Source organism: Schistocerca nitens, chromosome 1 (assembly GCF_023898315.1).
Source record: "Schistocerca nitens isolate TAMUIC-IGC-003100 chromosome 1, iqSchNite1.1, whole genome shotgun sequence".
Lineage (NCBI taxonomy): Eukaryota > Metazoa > Arthropoda > Insecta > Orthoptera > Acrididae > Schistocerca > Schistocerca nitens.
The window spans coordinates 198,158,839-198,184,797 of NC_064614.1; the positions used below are offsets into that span (position 1 = coordinate 198,158,839).

At 43.8% G+C, this 25,959-nt stretch overlaps 1 protein-coding gene across 1 annotated transcript in view; it reads right to left on the reverse strand.

Moving 5' to 3' along the window:
* Positions 1 to 25,959, reverse strand: part of LOC126245531 (SEC14-like protein 2) — a 296,282-nt gene that overhangs the window by 134,110 nt on the left and 136,213 nt on the right. Inside the window, exon 2 of the mRNA XM_049948322.1 lies at positions 11,358 to 11,427. Within this exon, the coding sequence (XP_049804279.1) occupies positions 11,358 to 11,427 (70 nt within the window). The remainder of the gene's footprint in view (positions 1 to 11,357; positions 11,428 to 25,959) is intronic.

The window sequence follows — 25,959 nt, forward strand, 5'->3', positions numbered from 1 at the left end:
GCATTGAAGTAACATGGCGAACTCCTATAGGAAGATCACTATCAAGATAACGTTCCAAGCCGAACACCCACGACCGCGAGCATATGAAGTAGAAAACTTCTTGCGAGATGAACTACGTATAGATCCAAATGGACATAATTAGTGTTGACTTTTCAAAAAAATGGCTCTGAGCACTGTGGGACTTAACATCTGAGGTCATCAGTCCCCTAGAACTTAGAACTACTTAAACTTAACTAACCTAAGGACATTACACACATCCATGCCCGAGGCAAGATTCTAACCTGCGACCGTAGCGGTAGCGTGGTTCCAGACTGAAGCGCCTAGAGCCGCTCGGCCACAGCGGCCGGCTATTGACTTTTCGATCATGGCCAGTGTAGTCAACGTTAAGACGATTAACGAAGAAGCGTGCATGAAGGTGGTGACCGGTGCTGCCGACAAACTCCAGATTAGGCACTCAGATGGACATATCTGCGCTGTTACCGTTGAACACGCAGGTCTAGGCATAAGGACCCTCCGGATATTCCGAGCTACCTTTTGAGGCACCCGCCGAGTCCGTTATCTCCGCTCTGAAACCGCACGGAACAGTCATTAGCCACGTGGCTGAAAGGTGACAGACTTTTGCAACGTATCCCGTACTCAGTGGAGTAAGACAGGTCAAAATCGAATTCATGAAGCACGTTGCTTCATACTTAACATTGCAGGTGCTACATCTACATCTATATTTATACTCCGCGAGCCACCCAACGGTGTGTGGCGGAGGGCACTTTACGTGCCACTGTCATTGCCTCCCTTTCCTGCTCCAGTCGCGTATGGTTCGCGGGAAGAACGACTGCCTGAAAGCCTCCGTGCGCCCTCGAATCACTCGAATTTTACATTGGGATCTCCTAGGGAGGTATAAGTAGGGTAAAGCAATATATTCGATACCTCATCCAGAAACGCACCCTCTCGAAACCTGTACAGCGAGCTACACCGCGATGCAGAGCGCCTCTCTTGCAGAGTCTGCCACTTGAGTTTGCTAAACATCTCCGTAACGCTATCACGCTTACCAAATAACCCTGTGACGAAACGCGCCGCTCTTCTTTGGATCTTCTCTATCTCCTCTGTCAACCCGACCTGGTACGGATCCCACTCTGATGAGCAATACTCAAGTATAGGCCGAAAGAGTGTTTTGTAAGCCACCTCATTGTTGGTGGACTAGATTTTCTAAGGACTCTCCCAATGAATCTCAGCCTCGCACCCGCCTTACAAACAATTAATTTTATATGATCATTCCACTTCAAATCGTTCCGTACGCATACTCCCAGATATTTTACAGAAGTAACTGCTATCAGTGTTTGTTCCGCTATCATATAATCATACAATAAAGGATCCTTCTTTCTATGTATTCGCTATACATTACATTTGTCTATGTTAAGGGTCAGTTGCCACTCCCTGCACCAAGTGCCTATCCGCTGCAGATCTTCCTGCATTTCGCTGCAATTTTCTAATGCTGCAACTTCTCTGTATACTACAGCATCATCCGCGAAAAGCCGTATGGTTCAAAATGGTTCAAATGGCTCTGAGCACTATGCGACTTAACTTCTGAGGTCATCAGTCGTCTAGAACTTAGAACTAATTAAACCTAACTAACCTAAGGACATCACACACATCCATCCTCGAGGCAGGATTCGAACCTGCGACCGTAGCGATCGCTCGGTTCCAGACTGTAGTGCCTAGAACCGCACGGCCACTCCGGCCGGCAAAAGCCGCATGGAACTTCCGACACTATCTACTAGGTCATTTATATATATTGTGAAAAGCAATGGTCACATAACACTCCCCTGTGGCACGCCAGAGGTTACTTCAACGTCTGTAGACGTTGTCGTGCAATTATCATGTACGATGGTTCAAATGGCTCTAAGCACTATGGGACTTAACATCTGAGGTCATCAGTCCCCTAGACTTAGAACTACTTAAACCTAACTAACCTAAGGACATCACACACATCCATGCCCGAGGCAGGATGCGAACCTGCGACAGTAGCAGCAGCGCGGTTTGGACGGAAGTGCCTAGAACCGCTCGGCCACAGCGGCTGGCCATGTACGATGGACAACCGCCCACCTGCTCAGTGTGTGGACAGGAGGTTCATCTTCGCTCTGACTGTTTACAGCGGCGAACAACCCAGATTCTATCAGGAGAAGCGGTACAACATGTTCCTCCTTCGATCCTACCAATTGTTATGCATAAGTGATGACACCTATGACGTCTGGAGAACAATTGACGACACTTACGACGTCTGGAGGTGGGGATCGGGGTAGGTTACCACCGCACACCTACGGCCAGATAAACCCGAACCGCAATAGATACCGCACAACGAGCGGATGGATTTTGATCCACGAGTCGTGCCAACCCAAGCTTTCTTCTCGGAAGGCGCAGAGGACTCGGATCTACACTCACATCCTGACACGGAGACGCACATCCGGAAGCAGCATTCGCCCCGCAAACACAAAACATCTTGCTACCGACAGATACACACGACCGTACTGATTTCGACAGAGTCGTGGACGCTCTTGCCCCGGAAGCGTCGACCGACACTGCTCCCTCTTTAGGAACTGAGACGATAGATTACTCATCTCCTGGACACCCGTTTGGAGATAGAGGGGGCGATGAAACACCATCGCAGCCGCGAGGAATCATGACAAGGACCTCTTTGGTAGCCGATGTGCCACACCGACAGCCTCTCTCCAGTGACTCTTGGGCGGACGAAGTGGAAGACGACTCTGGCGGGCACATCACTCGCAGAAGAGGGGGAGCTACACAGTCATCCCCGTCTCCTACGGATAGCAAGATAATAGAGACGACAGGGTAGCGTTGGGGTGAGCAAACCCGTCGCGACTGCTTGCACCGATGACTACCGCTGCCTTCGAGGGCAGTCATATCGATTCGCGACTATCGACATCAATACCATCCGATCGCGAGAGAAGCTGTCATCGTTAAGGGGGGTAGGACGTCAAACGGGCCGACTTGGAGCAGAAGAGGCATCTCAGGACATTTAAATTTCCAGTGCTTACGCTTTTACAAATAAATTCATAAAACTATGTCAGCATCACCAGGTAGGATTCAGGATTCACACTCATTGCAGTGGAAGTTCGAAAACATGACAAAATTAATTTTTTTTACGTGCGAAATTTAATCATTTTTTCACTTACTAATGGCTGCATTTGTTGCTATAGGTACACTTTTCTTCATAAGTAAGAGAGATTCTTCGATGAATTTTGCACAGCATACATACCATACTTACAGGTGCATGAAACTCTAGAATTTATTTAATTTATGAAAAAACAAATGAACTGTTATATTTTAAACTTCATGTTTGGAACAAACGCAAATTTTATAGTTAATTACCTCAATTTTTACCACAGTTTTTAATATATTTGGAAAATTCTAGAGTTTCATACATCTTTAAGTATGGTTTGTATGCTGTGCAAAATTCATCGAAGAATCTCTCTTACTTATGAAGAAATGTGTACCTATAGCATAAAATGCTGCCATTAATAAGTGAAAAAAATGATGAAATTTCACACGTAAAAAAATTACTTCGTTATGTTTTAGAACTTCCACTGCTATGAGTGTAAATTCTGAATCCTTCCTGGTCATGCTGACAAAGTTTTATGAATTTATTTGTAAAAGTATAGACAATGGAAATTGAAATGTCCTGTGGTGCCTCTCCTGCTCCAAGCCGGCCCGTTTGACGTCCTACCCCCCTTAAGCGACACTCTTTATGCGACCGACATTGACGTGGCCTTATTGCAGGAGGTATACGTTCTTGGCTTCCAGAACATCTCCACACACACGTGATGCATATCACACTCGTCGGATACGGGCAGTGGCGTTGCAATACTTCTCAAAAAAGGTTTAATAGCTTCCGATGTACGTTACCTACCGAATGCCAGGGGCATGACGCTTACGGTCCAAGGCATACACCTCGTCAATGTTTACGCGCCATCCGGTACCAGCAAGAGGCTATTCTTTACTGAGGAATTAACACTGTTATGCCAAGGTAGAATAGATGATCTGATGATCGGGGCGATTTTAATTGTACAGAGTCTTCCTGGACCAAATTCCTCAACATTGACCGGACTTGTTCTGCCCGGCACGCTTACGGAAACAGGCCGCGCCAGCTCTGCCAAGGTCGTCAGAAACCTGCAGTCGGAGCTGGAAACTTATTTCTTGTTCCAAGGGCGTGCTTTCATGATTCTGCAAGCGGCTGAATGTACAAGGTCTTCACGAAAAAAAAAAGCACATGTTAGAACGGAAGCTATGAAATCCTCATATTTGACCTTCGTTATCCAATGTTTCCCCGAAAATTCAGTTACACTGTCAAAGTTAAAGTCCCCCTCTCTCCTCCCCTACCCCGCCCACCCTCTGTGTAAAAGTACTGTGCTGTTCACAGTTACAGTTAAATGCATCCATTAATAACCGGTTTTTCCCCCTTTAGGACATAATGGTCGGTCAGTACTGTGTCAGAAGCGAACTGCTGGCTTCTCCGATATAGTAAATCTATATCACCCTCACCCTCATAGAAGCGCACGTTTCCGACAGACGCCGATACCGGTCTACATCTACATCCATACTCCGCAAGCCACCTGACGGTGTGTGGCGGAGGGTACTTTGAGTACCTCTATCTGTTCTCCCTTCTATTGCAGTCTCGTATTGTTCGTGGAAAGGAAGATTGTCGGTATGCCTCTGTGTGGGCTCTAATCTCTCTGATTTCATCCTCATGGTCTCTTCGCGAGATATACGTAGGAGAGAGCAATATACTGCTTGATTACTCGGTGGGCCGGCCGTTGTGGCCGTGCGGTTCTAGGCGCTTCAGTCTGGAACCGCGCGACCGCTATGGCCGCAGGTTCGAATCCTGCCTCGGGCATGGATGTGTGTGATGTCCTTAGGTTAGTTAGATTTAAGTAGTTCTAAGTTCTAGGGGACTGATGACCTCAGATGTTTAGTCCCATAGTGCTCACAGCCAGTTGAACCAGCACTCGGCGCTATCATTCGCGAGCTCAGTTTGATAGACACTAGGGACATCAACTATGCAAGACAGGGTTTCACGTACTTTACGCAACATTCGTCGAACAGAACTGATAGGATATATGCCAGCCGAGTTGTGGCCAGCAGCACTTATTCACCAGACTGCTTACATCTTGTAACCTATCCCCTCCTTCCTACTTCCATCTATTGTCCACATTAAAGAATAAGTAAAGTCTTTTATGAAGATTTGATGTGAGGGAAGATTACAATAAACTTTCTAGTTCGTTTATCTTGTCTTGTTGAGATGGCTCCAGTTCTTCTTATCTAGGGGTCTGGTTCTTGAATCTGAAAATCTAAAATTTTAGGTCGTCACGGGTGGATTAAACTAAATAAATTTTTGGTTTCACGTAAATATATTTTCTCATATCTTAGTATATCATATAGTCTTTTGATTTTTCACATTAACAAAGGGGAAATTACATTGTTCGCACAAAAATACATCCGATCACATAGGAAGCAAGGTTATGACTGCCACACTCTGGGGAAATAACCATATTCCGAAGGGTTTACAATTTTTATTAACTAATGAATTCCTACTAGTTTCTGTAACATTATTAATTTCGATTATTATTTCATAAATGAATCCAGAAATAAACATAGTAAACAGTGCAGGATTGCGTATTGGAAGTGCGCCAATAGTTCTGAATGGACAATTAAAATTATTTTTTAGAAACATTTGAAATTACGAACTAGTACTTATCGATTGGAACATCGAGACTAAAACATTTTATAACGTAAATCCCTTTTCATAAATTTTAACTTGAAATATAACGTACTGTGTATAAAATTACATGAAAGTTTTCAGAAAAGCAACTGAGATAATATTGACCTGTCCAAAATTCGAAGAAAAAAAAAATACTAGTATCGACAACTACTGTTGACGAAAGGTAATGCAGGAGGAGGATACGCCGTTACAACCTGTACCATCATGCTTTGACGCAATCAAGTATGGCGCAGCACAGCTCACCTGCCCTCACCGGAATGTCAAGCGGCGGTGGGAGACATGTGGAGACTGTGCCTACGGCGACGCGGAGAGTATACATCTGCTTTACAGTGGTGCTTCACTGTGCTAAGCCGAGCCGCCGACGTACCTTGAAGATGTTTAGTAGGGAAGCCGCGGCATGGAGGCTCAGCACTGCAGAGTTATGCCACATCAACGGATGGCCATGACTCTCAAACGAGCAAAAGCGAAGATTTTAACGTTGACACGTCAACTCCTGGAAGGGACCATCATTCGTACGCGTCAAACGGACGGAGTCGCCAACGAACGGCCCTGCATGTACCATATAGCCATGGAAAGAAAGCGCAGAGACAGATTATTGATCCACGAGGTGACGACAGAAGATGGTGTCCGCCACGTCACGCAAAGAGTCATAAGCAATGCATACTTTACCCATTATTCTCACCTGTACGCGGAGAATGGATCTGTGACAAATATACAGTTGACGGCTGAAACGCATTTTATAAAAGTGTAGAAGTAGTCGCAGGCAGTTGGAGGCACACACATTCCGTCCTATGGGATAACAGGGTGGTGACACGAAGTGCATCTGCCACCCTTAAACAAACCATGCCATATTTTGACGGAAAGAAATAGATTAAAACAGACACCGGTATTTTAGTTCTGGATAATCGGTATTTTAGGTATTGTAGTTCTGGGTAACCGGTATTTTCGGTATGTATTTGGTTTCGGTTATAGCAGGTGTTTTTTTTTATTTTTTTACTAGTAATCGAGTAAAAAATTGGAATATCTATCAGCCATAGCAGCAGTGCTAAAATTTTTCATTTTTAAATAAACCTTTTCTAGAAAGGAGTCTTTCTATTTGTAAAATTTGCATTGATTTGAAATATTGCGTTATTATGTAAAATGGGAAAATCGATCAGTGCCATTTTAACAACAAAGCCGACAGAAACGAGCAACGCATACATGGCATAAGAAATGGTATAGTACTAGAATGAAATTTTCACTCTGCAGCGGAGTGTGCGCTGATATGAAACTTCCTGGCAGATTAAAACTGTGTGCCGGACCGAGACGCGAACTCGGGACCTTTCCCTTTCGCGGGCAAGCGCTCTACCGCTTGCCGACGAAAGGCAAAGGTCCCGAGTTAGAGTCTCGGTCCGGCACACAGTTTTAATCTGCCAGGAAGTTTGGTACAGTACTGCTCAGACAATGTTGCCGTGTGCGGTGGCTTTAGGTACGGTTGTACGTGAAGTCTGACAGACTTGCCGCCCCCCCACCCAAGCTAACCTCTGTGATAAAAAAACGAACAACCTGGACGGGTGTCAACGGACGTCCGCCACGAACAAATTCAACGAACAATATAGAACAAAATGAGATAAAAAAAAAAAGTGTTCAGCGTAACGGATTGCTGTCCTACGGGCCCGGCTGGGTCAGGGATTTTTCTCCGCTCAGGGACTGGGTGTTGTGTTGTCTTCATCGTCATTTCATCCCCATCCGGCGCGCAGGTCGCCCATTGTGGCGTCGAATGTAATAAGACCTGCACCAAGGCGGCCGGACCTGCCCCGCAAGGGGCCTTCCGACCAGTGACGCCAAACGCTCATTTCCATTTCCATTCACAGTATACAATAAAAACAGAAAGTAGATGATCTGATGTCTGTCTCAATATAGTAAACCTTTATCTGCTTCTAGCTTTTGAAAACGGAGAAATTAACCCGAAAAGCAGATTTCTTCAACGTCAGTTGTCACCCTTTGGCACTGACTGTTAGTAGTATGATCCCCGGGTTCAACATCATTTTTAACATAGTTTCAAAAAAAAACTAGAATCCATAGGAGAATGCTGCTGATTTTTTCTAGTATTTTCGATAAAAGTAGCGAAAGGTGGACGCACTAAATTTTCTTTATTTTCCCTATTTAATTTAATATTTTGTTTTAATGTATCTTGGAACAGAGAGTCAAAATTTTTCAATCCTTTATTAGATTTCTACGTTGATTACTGGAAATAATAGGAATAAAAAACCTGAAAATTGATTACTTCAGAAACCGGTTATTTTCAGCGTTTTCAACAGTCAGATTACACTGCCGTGGCCAATAATCGATATACCGTACTTACTCGAATCTAAACCGCACATGAAAAATGAGACTCGAAATCAAGGGGAAAAAAAATTCCCGAATCTAAGCCGCACCTGAAATTTGAGACTCGAAATTCAAGGGGAGAGAAAAGTTGTAGGCCGCACCTCCAAATCGAAACAAAGTTGGTCCATTGTAATATGAGACACAATTTAGGTCAAATGAATGGCGATATAGCTACAGTAGTTTGGTTCGAGTCGTAAGCTTAGCAGTTAAGCTTTACCAGGTAGCCATTGTTATGCGTCAGGCGCTCCGTCTGTATTTATACGGCTACCCTTCCTTTTTCACATACTTCGTCTGGTTTGAATTGATTGCTTATTTTTCTTTGATCTGATAAGTGCCGTTCTTTTTGTTATAGGTGTTTACGTCACTCTAAGCTGAAAATGCATTATTGTACTGTGTCATGCATTGTTTCTCACATTCTGATAATGAGTGTTTACGGCCTGTCGCCGCTCGCGGCATGGCTTAGAGAGAGAAATCGTCTCATTAGCGAAACAATGGCAAGAGACTGCTGTTTGTTGTTACTTACACTGCTGCTTTCTTTGATAATGATCAACAAGAACTAAATAATAGACTGCGTATGATAGGAGATGTTCTGAACGAGAGTTTCGCGAAAATTTTTCTCCGTTTGAAAATCTTTGCAGACGCCTCTTTAGTACATTACATTCTGCACAGAAATTAGGGTCATCTTAGATTTAAAATTCTAGTCAATTCTTTTCTGACTGTATCACTATTAGGCGTTAGAATAATACGGATATAAACATGACACGATACGTATATTCTTCCGCGTTTGCTGTTGTCTCACTCTAGTTTCGTAGTTTATTAGGCAGACAGGATTTAAATCAGATAGCAGCAAACACGAAAGAATACATGGAAAAATGTTTATATTCGTATTATTCTCACGGTGAAGAGAATATTGCATGTGATTCACAATTCAGAAAGTTCCTATTAGCAACCATCTCTTCTCACAGGTAGGAAAATTTCAGATCGCAGAGTTGGCCGTATTGACAAATATCCGAAACAGTCTTGCCAGTCGAATTATCGTAGTACATTGAAATGCTGCTACTTTCGAAGATTAACAATGCGGAATTTGTATTTATTTCGTTGAATAATGTATGAAAATGCAGTGGTCGTAACTCGGGACGGATAAAAAAGCTCGTCTTCCACCTTTTTTTTTTAAATTTATTTACTGACGCCGAGGTTTTGGCACCAGTATTTATCATTGTGCCTGCAAAACAAGCCTGTGTAGCGCTACATATATTCGACGGCAGAAGTTAGTTGCGGCGGCATCTACCAACAATTTTCAGAACTTCCGCTTACTTTGCACTCGATTCTAAGCCGCAGGCGCACTATGCCACATCACTTAACAACCATGCAAACCTCGCACCGATTCAGTTCAAAGACATAAAGAAAAGAAGACTGCCACTGAAAGTAGTTAATGTCTAATCATCTTACATGGAATACATTACTATTTTCCTCAATTACTGTCGCAGCTAAATTACCATCACAATAGCCGAACATAAGTAGCTATACACTGCTAAAAAGGCTTTTTGGCTGCCTGAAATAGGTAAAGAGTTTAAACTACACAATTCACTGAGAAATATTTCGCAGGTGTGGTTTACGCCTCAGCATCTACCAATTCCTGGAACTCTGTTAGCAGGAGGTGCGTCCATTGTGTTGGTAGAACGAAACACTTTACTTTAAGCTTTAGTTTCCACGTAAAGTTGCTGTCTCACGGACACTATGAATGTCACTTTCCGTTTCTTCATGTTCTTAAATGGGGCAATTTGAATTGTAATGACTTTAATTAAAGTGTTGCTCATTTTGTTTGCGAGAATGAATCTAGGTGATTATCAGTATAAACAGTATACTCTGTTTAGGAACTTCCAGCATTTGTAACTTTTGGCTGGTTTTTCGTTGTACTGATATACTCTGCTTCCTTTTCGTCCACATAATTTCAGCTGGTTATTATACATCGCTACGAACTTCTGAATATTAGAATATTTTTAATTCGTCGTTTGTAGAAGTAACTGAGCTCCATGACAATTAAGCATCTTAAGCACTACAGATACTAAATACATTTTATTACGTAAAAAAAACTGCGCCAGAGAGATCAAACCAGATGGTTGGCAAGAAATCAGCCTGTGCGCTTCGTCAGCTACCGTGGCTGCAGTCGGTCAAACGGTTGAACAGCAAAACAGAAGGTACGATCGTCAAGGAGAAGTGCGATTGGCCGGCCGGAGTGGCCGTGCGGTTCTGGCGCTACAGTCTGGAACCGAGCGACCGCTACGGTCGCAGGTTCGAATCCTGCCTCGGGCATGGATGTGTGTGATGTCCTTAGGTTAGTTAGGTTTAATTAGTTCTAAGTTCTAGGCGACTGATGACCTCAGATGTTAAGTCCCATAGTGCTCAGAGCCATTCTAAAACAGGAAATGCTCAGTTCCCTCTGTCAGTTGGTAGGTACGCGCTTCATACCTCCTGTATGATTCAGAATGACTAGCTATATTTCTTGTAAACTGTTTGTAACACGTGTTGCTAGAAATATGATAACACGCAAACATCCCGTACACGTTTCCGTCTGCCGTCCATGCATCACCATGTGTCAGTTACGCACAGGAAACCTGTCAGCAGTCGAGTCCGCCCAAACACACCGCGCGCGCACGCGCGCTGTGTGTGTGTGTGTGTGTGTGTGTGTGTGTGTGTGTGTGTGTATGTGAGAGGTCAGCAAGGGAAAAGAGACAGCCAGATAGATAGAGAGAGAGACAGAGAGAGCGAGAAGGAGGGGAGGAAGGGTAGCGAGGGTATCGTTCAGCATCGCATACCAAACAAATACTGCCGAATTCCTGTTCGAGTTTTTCATGCTATAAATGACATGATATTGAACAGATCTGCTAGTAATGGTGATGGACATGAGGCGACTGTGCTCCACTCTGATTACGTCATGGGCTGCGTAAGTTGATTCTATTTGATAATTTGGTACAAATTTGCTGAGATACCAATAAATTTCAGCAACTTGTCAGCAGTTTCGTTCCTTGGATAACTTACTTTGTATTTTTTGCCTAATTTCTGGAAATCAGAAGAGCACTGATGCCACAGTGCGTCGCTGATCTTGTCCGAGGTACACGCACTGTTTTAGGATATTAGTTACGGAGACAAAAGTTTAATTTCTTGTGTACTGCCATTCTGATAGAGTACGCTGACTTACCTCTGAGCCACCTTAGCAGATAATGGTCATCGTGATGTGGTTGTCTGACGTCCGCGATGTTACGCCGCAGCTGCGAAGAGAAACAAGAAAATGCGTTAATTGGGCAGTTCAAGGCAACTGTACTTCGCCTGACAACTCTCATCACTTTTTCAGTGGAATCTTTCCTCAGTCACTTCTCTCTCTCTCTCTCTCTCTCTCTCCATCCCTCCCCCCCTCCTCCCCCCCCCCCCTTTCCTCCTCGCCCACTCAACCACACAGATACACACTCGCACTCACCCGTTTGTGCGCAAGCAAGCAGTGGAACACTTTTCATCACAATCATTACTAACAGCGATCTGCCACCCACTGTTAGACAAAGAACTCTTCTCGAATTTTCCATCCATTACGGATCCATGTTGCTCCCGAATGTTTACTAATCTCACTGACCCACCTTTAAAATGGTTCAAATGGCTCTGAGCACTATGGGACTTAACATCTAAGGTCATCAGTCCCCTAAGACTTAGAACTAATTAAACCTAAGTAACCTAAGGACAACACACACATCCATGCCCGAGGCAGGATTCGAACCTGCGACCGTAGTGGTCGCGCGGCTGTACACTGTAGCGCCTAGAACCGCCCGGCCACTCCGGCCGGCGACCCATCTTCCATTAGGTCATCGTCTCGTTCTTTCCTTATATCTTGGAACACTGCAAAGAGCTTCTCCCTTGCTGCGTCTACCACTCTTTCACCTGGCTACATACCCTACTCACCCAATCTCATTTTCATTGCATATTGCCCTTTTCTAGCACGATATTCTGCCAGCCATGGATAAAGGGCAACATGGACACTCCCTATTCCTAAATTTCCGGAAAACGTTTGACACGGAGTCTCATTGCCCCTCTGCAGACTATTAACGAAGGTTCCAGCATACAGAATTGGTTGTCAGTGGCTCGTATTCCTTGAGTAATAGAACCCATCACGATGAATGCTCAGAGACAAGGGTGTCTTCATGGATGCCCCAGGGTAATGTAACAGGACATTCTCTATCTATATACATCAACGATATGACGATAGCGTGAGTAGCCGATGACTTAGACGGAATTTATCTTCAGTGTGATGAGTGGCAGCTTGTTCTACATGTAGGAAAATTTATGTTAATGCATATGAGTAGGAAAATCAATCCTGTGACGTTCGCATGCCGTATTAATAATGTGCTGCTTGAAATAGTCACATTGATTGGATATCCAGGCTTAACGATGCAAAGCGATATGAAATGGAAAGAGCACGTAAGTTCGGTAGTAGGAAAGGCGACTGGTCGACTATGTTCTTTGGGATAATTTTAGGAAAGTGTAAACCATCTACACTGTGTGATCAAAAGTATCCGGACTCCTGGCTGAAAATGACTAACAACTTCGTGGCGCCCTCCATCGGTAACGCTGGAATTCAATACGGTGTTGGCCAACCCTTAGCCTTGATGACAGCTCCCTCTCTCGCAGGCATACGTTCAATCAGGTGCTGAAAGATTTCTTGGGGAATGGCAGCCCATTCTTCACGGAGTGCTTCACTGAGGAGAGGTATCGATGTCGGTCGGTGAGGCCCGGCACAAAGTTGGCGTTCCAAAACATCCCAAAGGTGTTATATAGGATTCAGGTCAGGACATTGTGCAGGCCGGTCCATTACAGGGATATTATTGTCGTGTAACCATTACGCCACAGGCCTTGCATTATGAACAGGTGCTCGATCGTGTTGGAAGATGCAATCGCCATCTCCGAATTTCTCTTCGAGCAAGAAGGTGCTTAAAACATCAATGTAGGCCTGTGCTGTGATAGTGCCACGCAAAACAACAAGGGGTGCAAGCCCCCCTCCATAAAACACGACCACACCATAACACCACCGCCTCCGAATTTTACTGTTGGCACCACACACGCTGGCAGATGACGTTTACCGGGCATTCGCCATACCCACACCCTGCCATCGGATCGGCACATTGCGTACCGTGATTCGTCACTCCACACAACGTTCTTCCACTGTTCAATCGTCCAATGTTTAGCTCCTTACACCAAGCGAGGTGACGTTTGGCATTTAGCGACATGATGGGTGGCTTATGAGCAACCGCTCGACCACGAAATCCAAGTTTTCTCACCTCCCGCCTAACTACCATAGTACTTGCAGTGGATTCTGATGCAGTTTGGAATTCCTTTGTGATGGTCTGGGTAGATGTCTGCCTATTACACATCACGACCCTCATCAACTCTCGGGGGCATCTGTCAGTCAACGGACAAGGTCGGCCTGTGCGCTTTTGTGCTGTACGTGTCCCTTCACGTTTCCATTTCACTATCACATCGGAAACAGTGGACCTAGGGATGTTTAGGAGTGTGGAAATCTCGCGTACAGACATGCGACACAAGTGACACCCAATCACCTGACCACGTTCGAAGTCCGTGAGTTCCGCGGAGTGTCTCATTCAACTCTCTCACGATGTCTAATGACTACTGAGGTCGCTGATATGGAGTACCTGGCAGTAGGTGGGAGCACAATGCACCTAATGTGAAAAACGTATGTTCTTAGGGCGTCCGGATACTTTTGATCACTTACTGTATGAAGGAGACCGCTCGTAGGACAAAAATACGACCCTTTCTTTAGTATTTCTAGAGTGTTTGGGATCGTCACCAGGTCGGATTAGAGGAAGATATCGAAGAAATTCTGAAACGTGAAATCAGATTTGTTAGCGGTAGGTTCGAACGACACGTGAGTGTTACTGAGATGGTTCGTGAATTCAGATAGGAACGCCTGGAGAGAAATCTACGCTCTTTTCGCAGAATGCTGTTGAGAAGATTTAGAGAACCGTCATTTGAGGGTGACTGCGGAATGGTTCTACTGCCACCAACGTACATTTGGCATAAGGGCAGCGAAGAGCAGATAACAGACATTAGGGACGTGTAGATAGACGTTTTTCTGTTGCTCCATTTGCGAGTGGAACAGGATAGAGAATGAGCAGCATTGGTACAAAGTATGGAGGCTTGCGGAATATATTCTTTCAATTCTGAATTTGCAATCAGTCTGAATAAGTCTGGTGGAAGCTGAAGTATTAATGAGTATATTCTTGAGTACACTAATACAAAGCAAATAAGTGCATTGTTTCTCAAGAGCTGTTAATACATACCTTTTTTGCAATTGAGTAAGAAGTTTTCTCAAACTCTATGAGAAACATGTCATACCGAAAGAATCTCAATGTGCGCAATGCAACTTTGCTTAAAGTAACTGGAAAAAGTGATAAATGCGAAGCCAAACTGTGTCAAGGCACCGTAGGTTGACTTCCACTGATACGTCGACATTGCATAACGAGGCTGGAACTGCGCTGTGCTGGCTGATTTTGGCTTCAGATGTCGCTCTTTTTCCACCTTTTTCCGGAAAATTTGACTAAATAATTTCTCAAGTGCTATATTTCAGTGCATTCCTCTTTTCAAGATTCGCAAATGTAAATAAAATAATCAACTTTTAAAAAGACCGTCTCGGTTGTAAAAAAGTTACAACCATTATCACACATGCTTGTCCGTGTATATACTATCACCGGTCGATAACCTTTTATATATAGATCTTTGCTTCGCAAGCCTCTTTCTGGTATGTGGCGAAGGGTCTTTGTGTAATACTATCACTTCTCTCTTTTCCTGGTCCATACGCGAGTGGTTCGCACGAAGACTGATTCTCCATAAGCCCCCGAGTGAGTTAGAATCTGCCTAATTCATTGCCTCAACCCTGCCCCTTCAACTGTCTGCAAGAAGTGGTGTACAATATCATATCTAGGAGAGGTATCTCAGATCGTAGCAAAAACACTGAAATCCTGTATTTATAGACTTTCCTACTATGTTAAGAACACCACAGCACAGTGTATTATCAATAACAAAGATAAGATCCAGGTATTAGCCAACAGTGGGGTATATAAAATTATCTTTTCTGATTGTGACAAGTTTTACATTGGTCAGTCAGGCAGAGACATAGCAACAAGGCTGACTGAACATGAATGCAGCTGGAGGTTGCAAAATTCTGATTCCACTTTTGCTGAGCATGTACCGCATAACGGCCACAACTACCAGCAGAGTCCCAAATCCTTCACTTAGCAAACAAAGGCCAAAAATTCAACCTGCTGGAAGCCCTGGAAATTAACAAACATTTAGCACACCGTCCAGATCTAATCTTAAATGCCAGACACAGCTTACTACTTCTCCTCTCCTAAACTTCACAGAATCCTCTTTGTTTTTCGTTACTTCTCACACTGTCTGTTCCTACATATTACCCCATTTTCCTATATTCATTGAGTTCTTTTATTTTATTGGAATTGTATGTGTAATCATATAGACTGTAGTTACAATTGTTAAGTCTTCCTTTAATGGGTACTTTTATTACTTTTCATATTTAATATGTCTAGAAATTGTCTCATCAAGTACTGCTTTTCTTTTACTTGCATCATTTATTTAATGCAAACTGTTACATAGGCACAATTTTGAGAATAGTATTTGCTCCGTTTAGTATATTGTTCAACTCATAAAACTGTAGCACCAACCAACTCCACACTTAAAGTCTGATAAGTCCCAGTGTAGCGATAGCTTACAAGCGTTTATTTGAATTATTTTTGTATTAATTCCAACGCCATTTTGACGATGTCCTGGAATCCATTTAAATAGGTTTCCTTCTAGTTTTTACCATTTTGCATTCAGTCCTGTATTTGTACATTTAGGCTTCCTCATTTTTTTAAGTTCTTTACTAGCCCGCCAATCGCGAATTGTTTTTTTTTCTGTTGGTTATTTTACATAAAAATGACTTTTTAAATTTCAGTAACACCACATTCTCAAAGATGGCATTTGCTGTGTGTTCCCTCCACACTCCTCCATTTTCCCGCATTTATTCACTTCTGTTTATATTATTGATATTGTTTAAGTTCGTCATACAGGCCTATTCTACAGTTAATTGATAATTTTTTCTTTTAATTGGTTTGTGTATCACTCTCCATATTTTATACTTCCTGAAATAACATTGTCAAGTACAAATTTTATTTTATTGGTTTTGTTTAATAATATAAACTGTTATGTAGGCTTGCTGTTCCAGTTTTGTGTTAAAGTTCTTTCTGTTTATTCCCTTTATATTTTTTGCTATTCAACTGTCAAAGATGTTATTTACTGTACGTTTCTGCTTCAATCTAGATGTGGAACTTCATTTCCAATGTTGTTTACAAACTTTGTAACTTCTTTGACGTCAATAGTAAATGTCTGAAGATGGTTTTGTAAGCCGAAAACGAGGTAACACAATGAAAGTAATACCGCAGTATAAAAGCAATAACCCATCGAAAACATTTAGGTGGCAGTAATCTTAATAATCAGTAAGCTGCAAGAAGTCGTTTTCCCAATATTTCCTCCGCGGAAGCTCGTCCCCGTAAACGTGTCGCTTTATCTCCTGAGGAGAGGCCATTATCATCCGCTGCAGCGCTATGTTGGCTGCTGGCACCACATTTCCGTATTCATGGACTTAGAGTGCGAACCAAAACCAAAACATCTCAGAAAATGCCACAAGAGTATGAAGAGGAAACATTTTTTCATCGCTTTAGTCTTCAACATCGAAAGAAAACCAGTGTGGCACTAAGTCAAATAGCGAATATGGGAGAAAATAACAGAGCTGTTGCCATGAAAGGTGCTAAAACTGTAACTATAAAAACAAGTGGACATGAAAAAATGCGCTACACTGTTGTCCTTTCATGTAGTGCTCACGGTACTAAACTTAATCTAATTATCATTTTCAAGTGCAAAACAATGCCAAAACCTCCTAAAATACCACTAGAAGGTGGTATTCACGTACATGACAAGGGTTCGATGGACGAGGCTGGTATGAAATTACGGATTAACAGAGTGTGGTAGAGAAGGAAAGGTGGTTTATTGAAGAAGAGTTCTGTTGTTGTGCTAGATCAGCGTAGCAGCCATTTGAAATTTTTTTTAAAAAGGGTGCTGAGTACAGAGCTTGCTGTTATTCTGGGAAGACATGTCTTCGTAACTGTAAACTCATGATGTCTAGATAAATAAACAATTTAAACTGTATATGAGAGAGGAATGGAACAAATGGATAATGGAAGAAACCCAACATGAATTTACGCCGAAGGGAGCTTCAAAACGACATACAATCAAACGAGTCAGTGGATAAAACAGTCGTGGTGTTAGTGAGAGAAGACATTATTGTTAAATCTTCCAAAAAGTGCGGCGTGAGTAAAGCTCTCGATGGCAGAGACGACCATCTTATATATGGACAACGATGACGACGACGAAGAAGAAGAAGAAAGTTCAGAAGACGATTTTCAGGGATTTTAAAGGTCAGTTCAGTTTTATAAACTAAGAATTTTTTCTAGTCTGGCAGTGCAGTCTAATAATAAAAACTGTAAAAATTAAAAAAAAATGCTTAAAAATTAAGGTGCGTTTATAGCCCGTAGCGTCTTACAGTCCATAAAATACGGAGTGCTCTGTCTCTAATGATCTCATGATAGTCGGAATGTTATATCCTAATCTTCCTTCCTTCCTTTCCTCCAACCTGCTGACTTTTTCTTAAAGGACGTACTAAGAGTTTGGCTTATGCTTCTCTAGTGCATGGTGTGTGCTTTATCTCCCCGATCGGTTACTCTCAGGCGTGGCTGCCACTGAGGCAATGCGACATGCGACCCAACAAGCGGTAAGACACAGAAGCAGCCTGCATCGGCGGAGCGCAAGGAAACAATGGAAGCGACTTAACTGGTTCACAGTGGGACGACAGCGACACGTATCTCCATCGCTTCGAACGGCGCAACACGGAGTGCTAGTCGATCCACGCAACTCGTACTGTCCGATGTATGGAAAGGGAAATTTCAAGCCATCTGATGTGCTTAAAAAATGTTTTAAGCAAATGAAAAAAACTACATACACATCTGTAGCCAGCTTCTCAGTAAGGTTTTACTTTTCGCGTAAAAAATTAAAATTTACTGCTTTGGGTTACATGCGTGAGTCTCTCTCATTCGGTTTTGAGGTAACTATTCGGTAAAAAATTATTTTTTCACATCTTGTAGTCTGATACCACAGCTTGATAATCCGTTTTGATGTTTCGCCGAGCGAGTTACGACGCCACTCTCTTAAGCCGTGGCCGCGCGCCGCGCTTTGTGGAGCTGCCCTGTTTTTCTCTTTTTCGTGTGCTGCCGATACAAGCCGAAGCATTCATTCGTACTGTGCTTTCAAGTTTGAAAGACATCTTCACACGGGAGAACTGTTAGAAGATAATTTTTTTCGTACAGATAGTTGGAAAAGCCCTTATCTATGAGATTACACAATGAAATCGTAGTCAGTGGCAGATGAGGCAATCTTGGGCGTGGAGGAAGATAGTAACGGAAATCAGAGAACCAGGTAAGGACTTGCTGTGGAATCTGTGCATCTCCTTATTTTCATTGCTGTAATCTCATATTCGCATAACAAATCTATGGCCCTGGTCTGTGATTGTAAAATGTTAATCATATTATACAAGTTACTTCATGGGAGGAGCCCCTATCTGAGATTCGGAAAGCGTCAACTGCTGGTATGCAAACTAAGCAAGCCCCAGTTTCAGTACATTTAAACATGCAGCTTGGAATAAAGTTTGTCTACAGTCAAGAAACCACATTATTTGCACACAGAATTCACCAGCCACTACAACAACATCGATGGCAACTGATCTAACTTCAGATGCGGCATTTCTTGTGATTACATCTGAAGTTGCATCACGTTCTGCCTTACGATACAGAACAGTTGTAGCTTTTTAACTTCGAACCATTATTTGTTTATGTACTTCAGTAAATAAAGTAGCACAGTATGTCGTCTTACTAAAAATAAACTTTTGATGGTGGTGTTTTTAAGGTCACTCGCTCTCTTTCACCATCTTACCTTCGCAACAAGAGAAACATCAAGTTAACAAATTTGTGCACTGCTTGTCAGAATAACGGATAACAGTAGCTCGAAAAAGTGGAAACTGCCTGGACTCATTCTGTAGCATTCGTGAAATTTGTGTTGCCCTTTGAGAGAGCTGACGAAACAACAAGGTCGAACTATGTTTCCTATTAACACCATTGTACGGTTACACTCAGAACTTCGTTTTTCAGTTTTTCAGCTTTAAATAATGATGTGTCAAAAAAATTCCTCTTCAGAATATCTCATGATTGCAATTGAGACAGGAACGTGATATGTGCTGTCTTGTCGTTTGTCGTAATGCAGGCTGCATTCCACTGGAGTGTGGCACCGATGAGCGTCGCGTCGCGCGACCTTTAGTGCAACATGTCGTATCGCATAATGTATTAACCGCACCTTGTGTAAGACTCGTGAATCGCTTGATATGCCAGTAAGACTAACGCTGTGAGTGCAACATAACGTGCTGCATTCTTCGTATTCTATGAGTTATTGTGCAGCGTTTATCGATAGGCATTTACTTCATTTGGTATGAGAGCATTTGTGACTGCGCATTGTTTTGTGACTTATTGCAGCGCAATATTTAACAGAAGTTACCTTCGCGTAACTGTGCTGCATACAGAGTCAAGCTACTGGTCGTCAGCAGTCTCGGTCGTCGCGAAGGAATCCAAGATTCCTTACAAGCTGCTTCTTTTTGATACGTTCTCAAAAAAAATGGTTCAAATGGCTCTGAACAATATGGGACTTAACTGCTGAGGTCATCAGTCCCCTAGAACTTAGAACTACTTAAACCTAACTAACCTAAGGACATCACACACATCCATGCCAGAGGCAGGATTCGAACCTGCGACCGTAGCGGTCGCGCGGTTCCAAACTGTAGCGCCTAGAACCGCTCGGCCACACCGGCCGGCGATACGCTCTCGCTGTCTCCTTGAATTTATTTAGGACTTCTTGTTGCTCTATTGCCTTGTGGAAGTATTTCGCAGGCGAGGTCGTCCGTACCTGCAAGAGCCTTCTCAGTCTCATATTCGGCAGAGTCTGCAGCCTCTGCAAGTGTGTCGTCGCTGCACTGCACCACGCTGAACTGCCGTTGTCGATAAGGGACAACGAGAATGCGGCTAAGTGATGGAGTGGGTTAAGGAGGGTTTTTTTCTGATAAGAACGATTGTTTCTGCTATTAGGGTGGTTTAATAAGTCTGGTATGCGGTTCTCGTCTTCCGGTGAAAATGACTGCTTTGCTCTTCATGGCGTAGAAAGCTACTTACCATTTCGATGATCAGGTTTCAAATTCCTGACATGCCTTCTGTATTCTTCTATGCTCCGCATGATCATGGCTGTTGCAAGTACATACATAGTTTGTTCGACCCTTGGAGTTTTCAGAGGCTCGATGAATAAATCCGTTACAGAGCGCCCTCACAGCTGAACACTGTGGCATCCTGGCTTCGATTCCTCTGATTGTAGCTACTGAGTCTTCATTGCAAACGTAAAGGTTCTGTCCTAGAGATATGAAGCCACTAGCGCAATGCGGGTTCTCGTGAAGCCAAATTCTCGTAGTTTCCATAGTCCTTGTTTACCAGACTCCATCGGTCGTTAAGTTTGTATTGAATTTATAAAATATACTATGAAGTAGTAGGGGAGGGGGGGAGCAGCATTAACGAAACATGAAGCCTGCACGTTACGAAAATATTCGCCACAGCGAAGGAAAAAATGAAGATTGAGGTTTAACATTGTCCCGAGAGCGACGAGATCAGTACAGGCACGGCACAAGCTCGGACAGGACAAGCACAGGGAAAAAAATCGGACCTTTATTCTGCAAAGAGACCATCCAGGCATCCGCTGAAATTGGTTTAGGGATACTACGACAAATTTAAATATGAGTGACCAGATGGGTATTTGAAGCCAGCTCCTCCCGAAAGCGAGTCCAATACTTTGAACAGTTCGCGATCGCACTCGGTACGACTGGAAGGGTTTGGGGAATCACATAACTCAGACTTAGTCACGCGTCGTGCTGGCTGTGGGGCAGCCGTCGGGCGCAGGGCGGAGACAAGACGCGTGATATGACCGCTTTTGATCACGGCCACCTTGTGGGTGCACAGCAGAGGGGATCTCCATTTCTACGATTGTGCAGACGCAGAACTTTCTCACGTGCAAGCGTATCAAAAATATAGCGCGAGTATCTCGATTTGTGGAGTATCACTTCCGTCAAAGTGGATTACCAGGGACAAAAATGAGTTGTTGATATGGGCCCCGCCAACTATAACGGGTCGTAACAGGTTATGGACGAGCCCTAGAGCAGCAAATCACTCGCCAGTTTGCTGTTAGACAACGACTCAGGACAAAGAGTCTTGCCTTTCAGAGGCACTTTCACGCTATAGAAGCCCCTGTTAACCGCATATCACAAGGATCAGAGACTGGCATGGATGCACGAACATTTCCATTGAACGGTCGAAGCGTGTAAAAAGCTCGCCCCATAATTCGCGGTACTTATTACTTAATGGTGACGAACGCATTAACGCACTCCACTCGCCAACAGGGCACCGTTTAGATGGTGAGGGTGTTCTTTTGTGTCATAGGATGAAATAGAGCCGCTGGTAGCCTTCCAGTCCCTCTCAGTGGCAGAGATACAGATAAATACAGTCCGATGGCGTGTATCACTTTGTTGACCTTCAGCAAGACAGTGCAACACCCAATCGCTCCAGAAATGCCAATGTTATAACGGTTTGTGGACGCTTTGTTTAGAAATTGGCGTTCATGTGTTGACACCCACGACATCTGGTCTCAATCCTATTGAGAACATCTTTGACATCGTCGAACGGGGAATGTGCGTTTTGAACTCAATTCCCGCCACTCTCTTTGGGGTGGGAGCGATGGTTAAATGGTCATTGACAAGACTGGCTCTCCAAAGCTATCATTCTCTCGTGGAGTCCATACAACGAGGCCTCCCCCCAAAAGGAGGAAAAGGATTGCTACGTGCACCAAGTACGGTGTTTCTAGTTCACTACTTCAAGAGAACACAATGGGCTGTTTTATCCAGCCCAGATGCTGAATATTCCAGTAAGATGCATCAGTTTGTTGCTATCATAACTGAAAAGTACGTATAATACGTACTGAGATTTTCCATAGGCTTGTTGCATCCACATCATCTGGTGAAAACTGCAAGTGCACACAGGATGGTAGTTTTCTTGTGCCAAATTGCTGTCTAAAGAAGCAGTCCTACAGCGCTCTTATACGTCAATGTAGAAGAAGGTCCCTAATTTTGAAAAAGCGATAAATTGCAGAAAAGAATAGAACAGGATGAACCACTTCGATATGCCCCCTTCAGCTATGATGTGGAGCAGACGATTATCTTCTGCAATATGGATTTATTATGAAGATGGCGAGAAAAAGTAATATGTGCACTATTTGCAAGTACTGCACTACAAGAGAATCCGCGCACTTTTGGCTATACGAATCTATCTGAACGTGGTATACATGTAGTGATTCTGTTCCTCTGACACACATCTATCTTTTCGTTTCTGATATGTCACTTGAGAGACAGCACAGGTATGCGTTTTGATGAGTCAGCCTTTATCGATTCGAATATCAAAGTTTTTAAGTGTGCTTGTGTCGTAATGATTTCTTACCGACCGTCGGAATCTTGCTGTCGAATTCGAGAAACTGTTTTGTACTACTTCGTACACAACGGTAAAGAGACTTGTGCTATAAACGGTGCAGCAGCTGTCATCGTAGGGAAGCTGGACAGTAGCAGAAATGATTAGCGAACACGTAAATAAAGCAAGCAGAAGATTTACTTAACTTGTAGCCTTCTCTAAGCGATTGCAAAGAAAGGAGCTATTACAAGAAGTAAAGATTGTCGTGCAGAGTCAGGCTCATGCTACTGATGCACTAGCGAACTGTCGAAGGCTGACTAATACTGAAGACTGCCACTGAGACTGGGCTATGTAGCTGCCGTCGGCCGTCTTATATTGAAGCGGAAGACGGCGTTCGTAGTGAGAGCAGCTGAAGGCACGCAATGGGCACTCATCATTGGATAAGCCGGGTCCCCCGCATAACGCAGCATGTCATTCTCAATGGAGAGAAGTCCTCTGAAGTAAGAGTGATTTCAGGTGTGCCGCAGGGGAGTGTCGTAGGACCGTTGCTATTCACAATATACATAAATGACCTTGTGGATAACATCGGAAGTTCACTGAGTCTTTTTGCGGATGATGCTGTAGTATATCGAGAGGTTGTAACAATGGAAAATTGCACTGAAATGCAGGAGGATCTGCGACGAATTGACGCATGGTGCAGGGAACGGCAATTGAATCTCATTGCAGACAAGTGTAATGTGCTGCGAATACATAGAAAGAAAGATCCTTTATCATTTAGCTACAATATAGCACGTCAGCAACTGGAAGCAGTTAATTCCATAAATTATCTGGGACTAGGCATTAGGAGTGATTTAATATGGAATGATCATATAATGTTGATCGTCGGTAAAGCAGATGCCAGACTGAGATTCATTGGAAGAATCCTAAGGAAATGCAATCCGAAAACAAAGGAAGTAGGTTACAGTACGCTTGTTCGCCCACTGCTTGAATACTGCTCGCCGGTGTGGGATCCGTACCAGATAGGGTTGATAGAAGAGATAGAGAAGATCCAACGGAGAGCAGCGCGCTTCGTTACAGGATCATTTGGTAATCGTGAAAGCGTTACGGAGATGATAGATAAACTCCAATGGAAGACTCTGCAAGAGAGACGCTCAGTAGCTCGGTACAGGCTTTTGTTGCAGTTTCGAGAACATACCTTCACCGAGTAGTCAAATGGTTCAAATGGCTCTGAGCACTATGGAACTTAACATCTGAGGTCATCAGTCCCCTAGAACTTAGAACTACTTAAACCTAACTAACCTAACGACATCACACACATTGATGCCCGAGACAGGATTCGAACCTGCGACCGTAGCGGTCGCGCGGTTCCAGACTGAAGCGCCTAGAACCGCTAGGCCACAACGGCCGGCCCACCAAGTACTCTAGCAGTATATTGCTCTCTCCTACGTATATCTCGCGAAGAGACCATGAGGATGAAATCAGAGAGATTAGAGTCCACACAGAGGCATACCGACAACCTTTCTTTCCACGAACAATACGAGACTGGAATAGAAGGGAGGACAGATAGAGGTACTCAAAGTACCCTCCGCCACACACCGTCAGGTGGCTTGCCAGTCTGGATGTAGATGTAGACCGCTTTCGGCGTCTGTCGGAAACGTGCGCTTCTATGAGGGTGAGGGTGATATAGATTTACTATATCGGAGAAGTTCGCTTCTGACACAGTACTGACCGAACATTGTGTCCTAAAGGGGGAAAAGCCGGTTATTAATGGAGACATTTAACTGTAACTGTGAATAGCACAGTAATTTTACACAGAGGGTGGGTGGGGGTAGGGGAGGAGAGAGGGGGACTTTAACCTTGACAGTGTAACTGAATTTTCAGGGAAACATTGGATAACGAAGGTCAAATATGAGCATTTCAAAGCTGTCGTTCTGAAATGTGCCTTTTTTTTTTTGGTGAAGACCTTGTACACTCAGCCGCTTGCAGAATCATAAAAGCAAGCCCTTGGAACAAGAAATGAGTTTCCAGCTCCGACTGCAGGTTTCTGACGACCTTGGCAGAGCTGGCGCGGCCTGTTTCCGTAAGCGTGCCGGGCAGAACAAGTCCGGTCAAGGCGCCGCGGCGACTTCTTCCGGTCTGTACCGCTCACAGCCGCCGAAGCCACAACGTGAAGGCACAGATTGGCGCGTCCTCTGTGGGAGCGAGCAAAGGAGGAAGTCGGTTAATATCAGCCCGATATCGGGTAAACGTGTCGCTCTGCGCCAGGAACGAGGAAATTTATCGTATAGAGCCAAAGATTCGTTGCGTGCAAGAAAAATGAACTGGAAAGGCCTAGTAACGATAGAGCAGAAACTACAAGCGTTCACGCAAGAGCCGCGAGACAGCAAAGAGAAATCAGTGCTCCATACTGAGTCTGGGTAAAGAAGTCGCAGAAACAATGAAATGAAAAGCAACAGAGTAGTGCAATTGTAAACACCTTGTGCTATTAAACATGGCGGATAATGTAGCAGATGCATCATCTACTTGAGGCAAAAGGGTTAGCCTAGGCGATTCATCGGGTTTCAAAGCAAAAATGCGAACGAACTTCATCTTCATGACAACGGAAGACCTCATACAAGTCAACGCACCGCAGACGAGCTCACAAAACTTCATTTGACACCTCATCCTCATCGACCCTTCAGCCCAGATCTGGCACCTTCGGTTTCTTGGCCCAATGCAGGATGGACTCTATGGGAAGCAGTGTGTGGATGATAAGGAGGTTACTGATGCAGCAAGACGGCTCCGACGTCGACCTGTAGAGTGGTACAATGTGGACATAACAGACCTTCCCAGTAAGGTGGGTTAAGGTCTTCGCATTAAACGGAAATTATGTTGAAAAATAGAGTGTTGTAGCCAAAAGAGTCGAGAATTATATGCTGTGTTGGAATTCCGAAAAAAAAATCAACCTGCATTCAGGAAAATAATTATGTTACGTTACTTACTGGACGCCCCTCATAGATACAGTCAGCAAGATTAAAAATCCTGCCTCGTGTCTTGCGTGCCCGCTAGATGGCAGGTCTGTGGCGGCACTGTACAAGATGGCGGCAATGCAGGAGA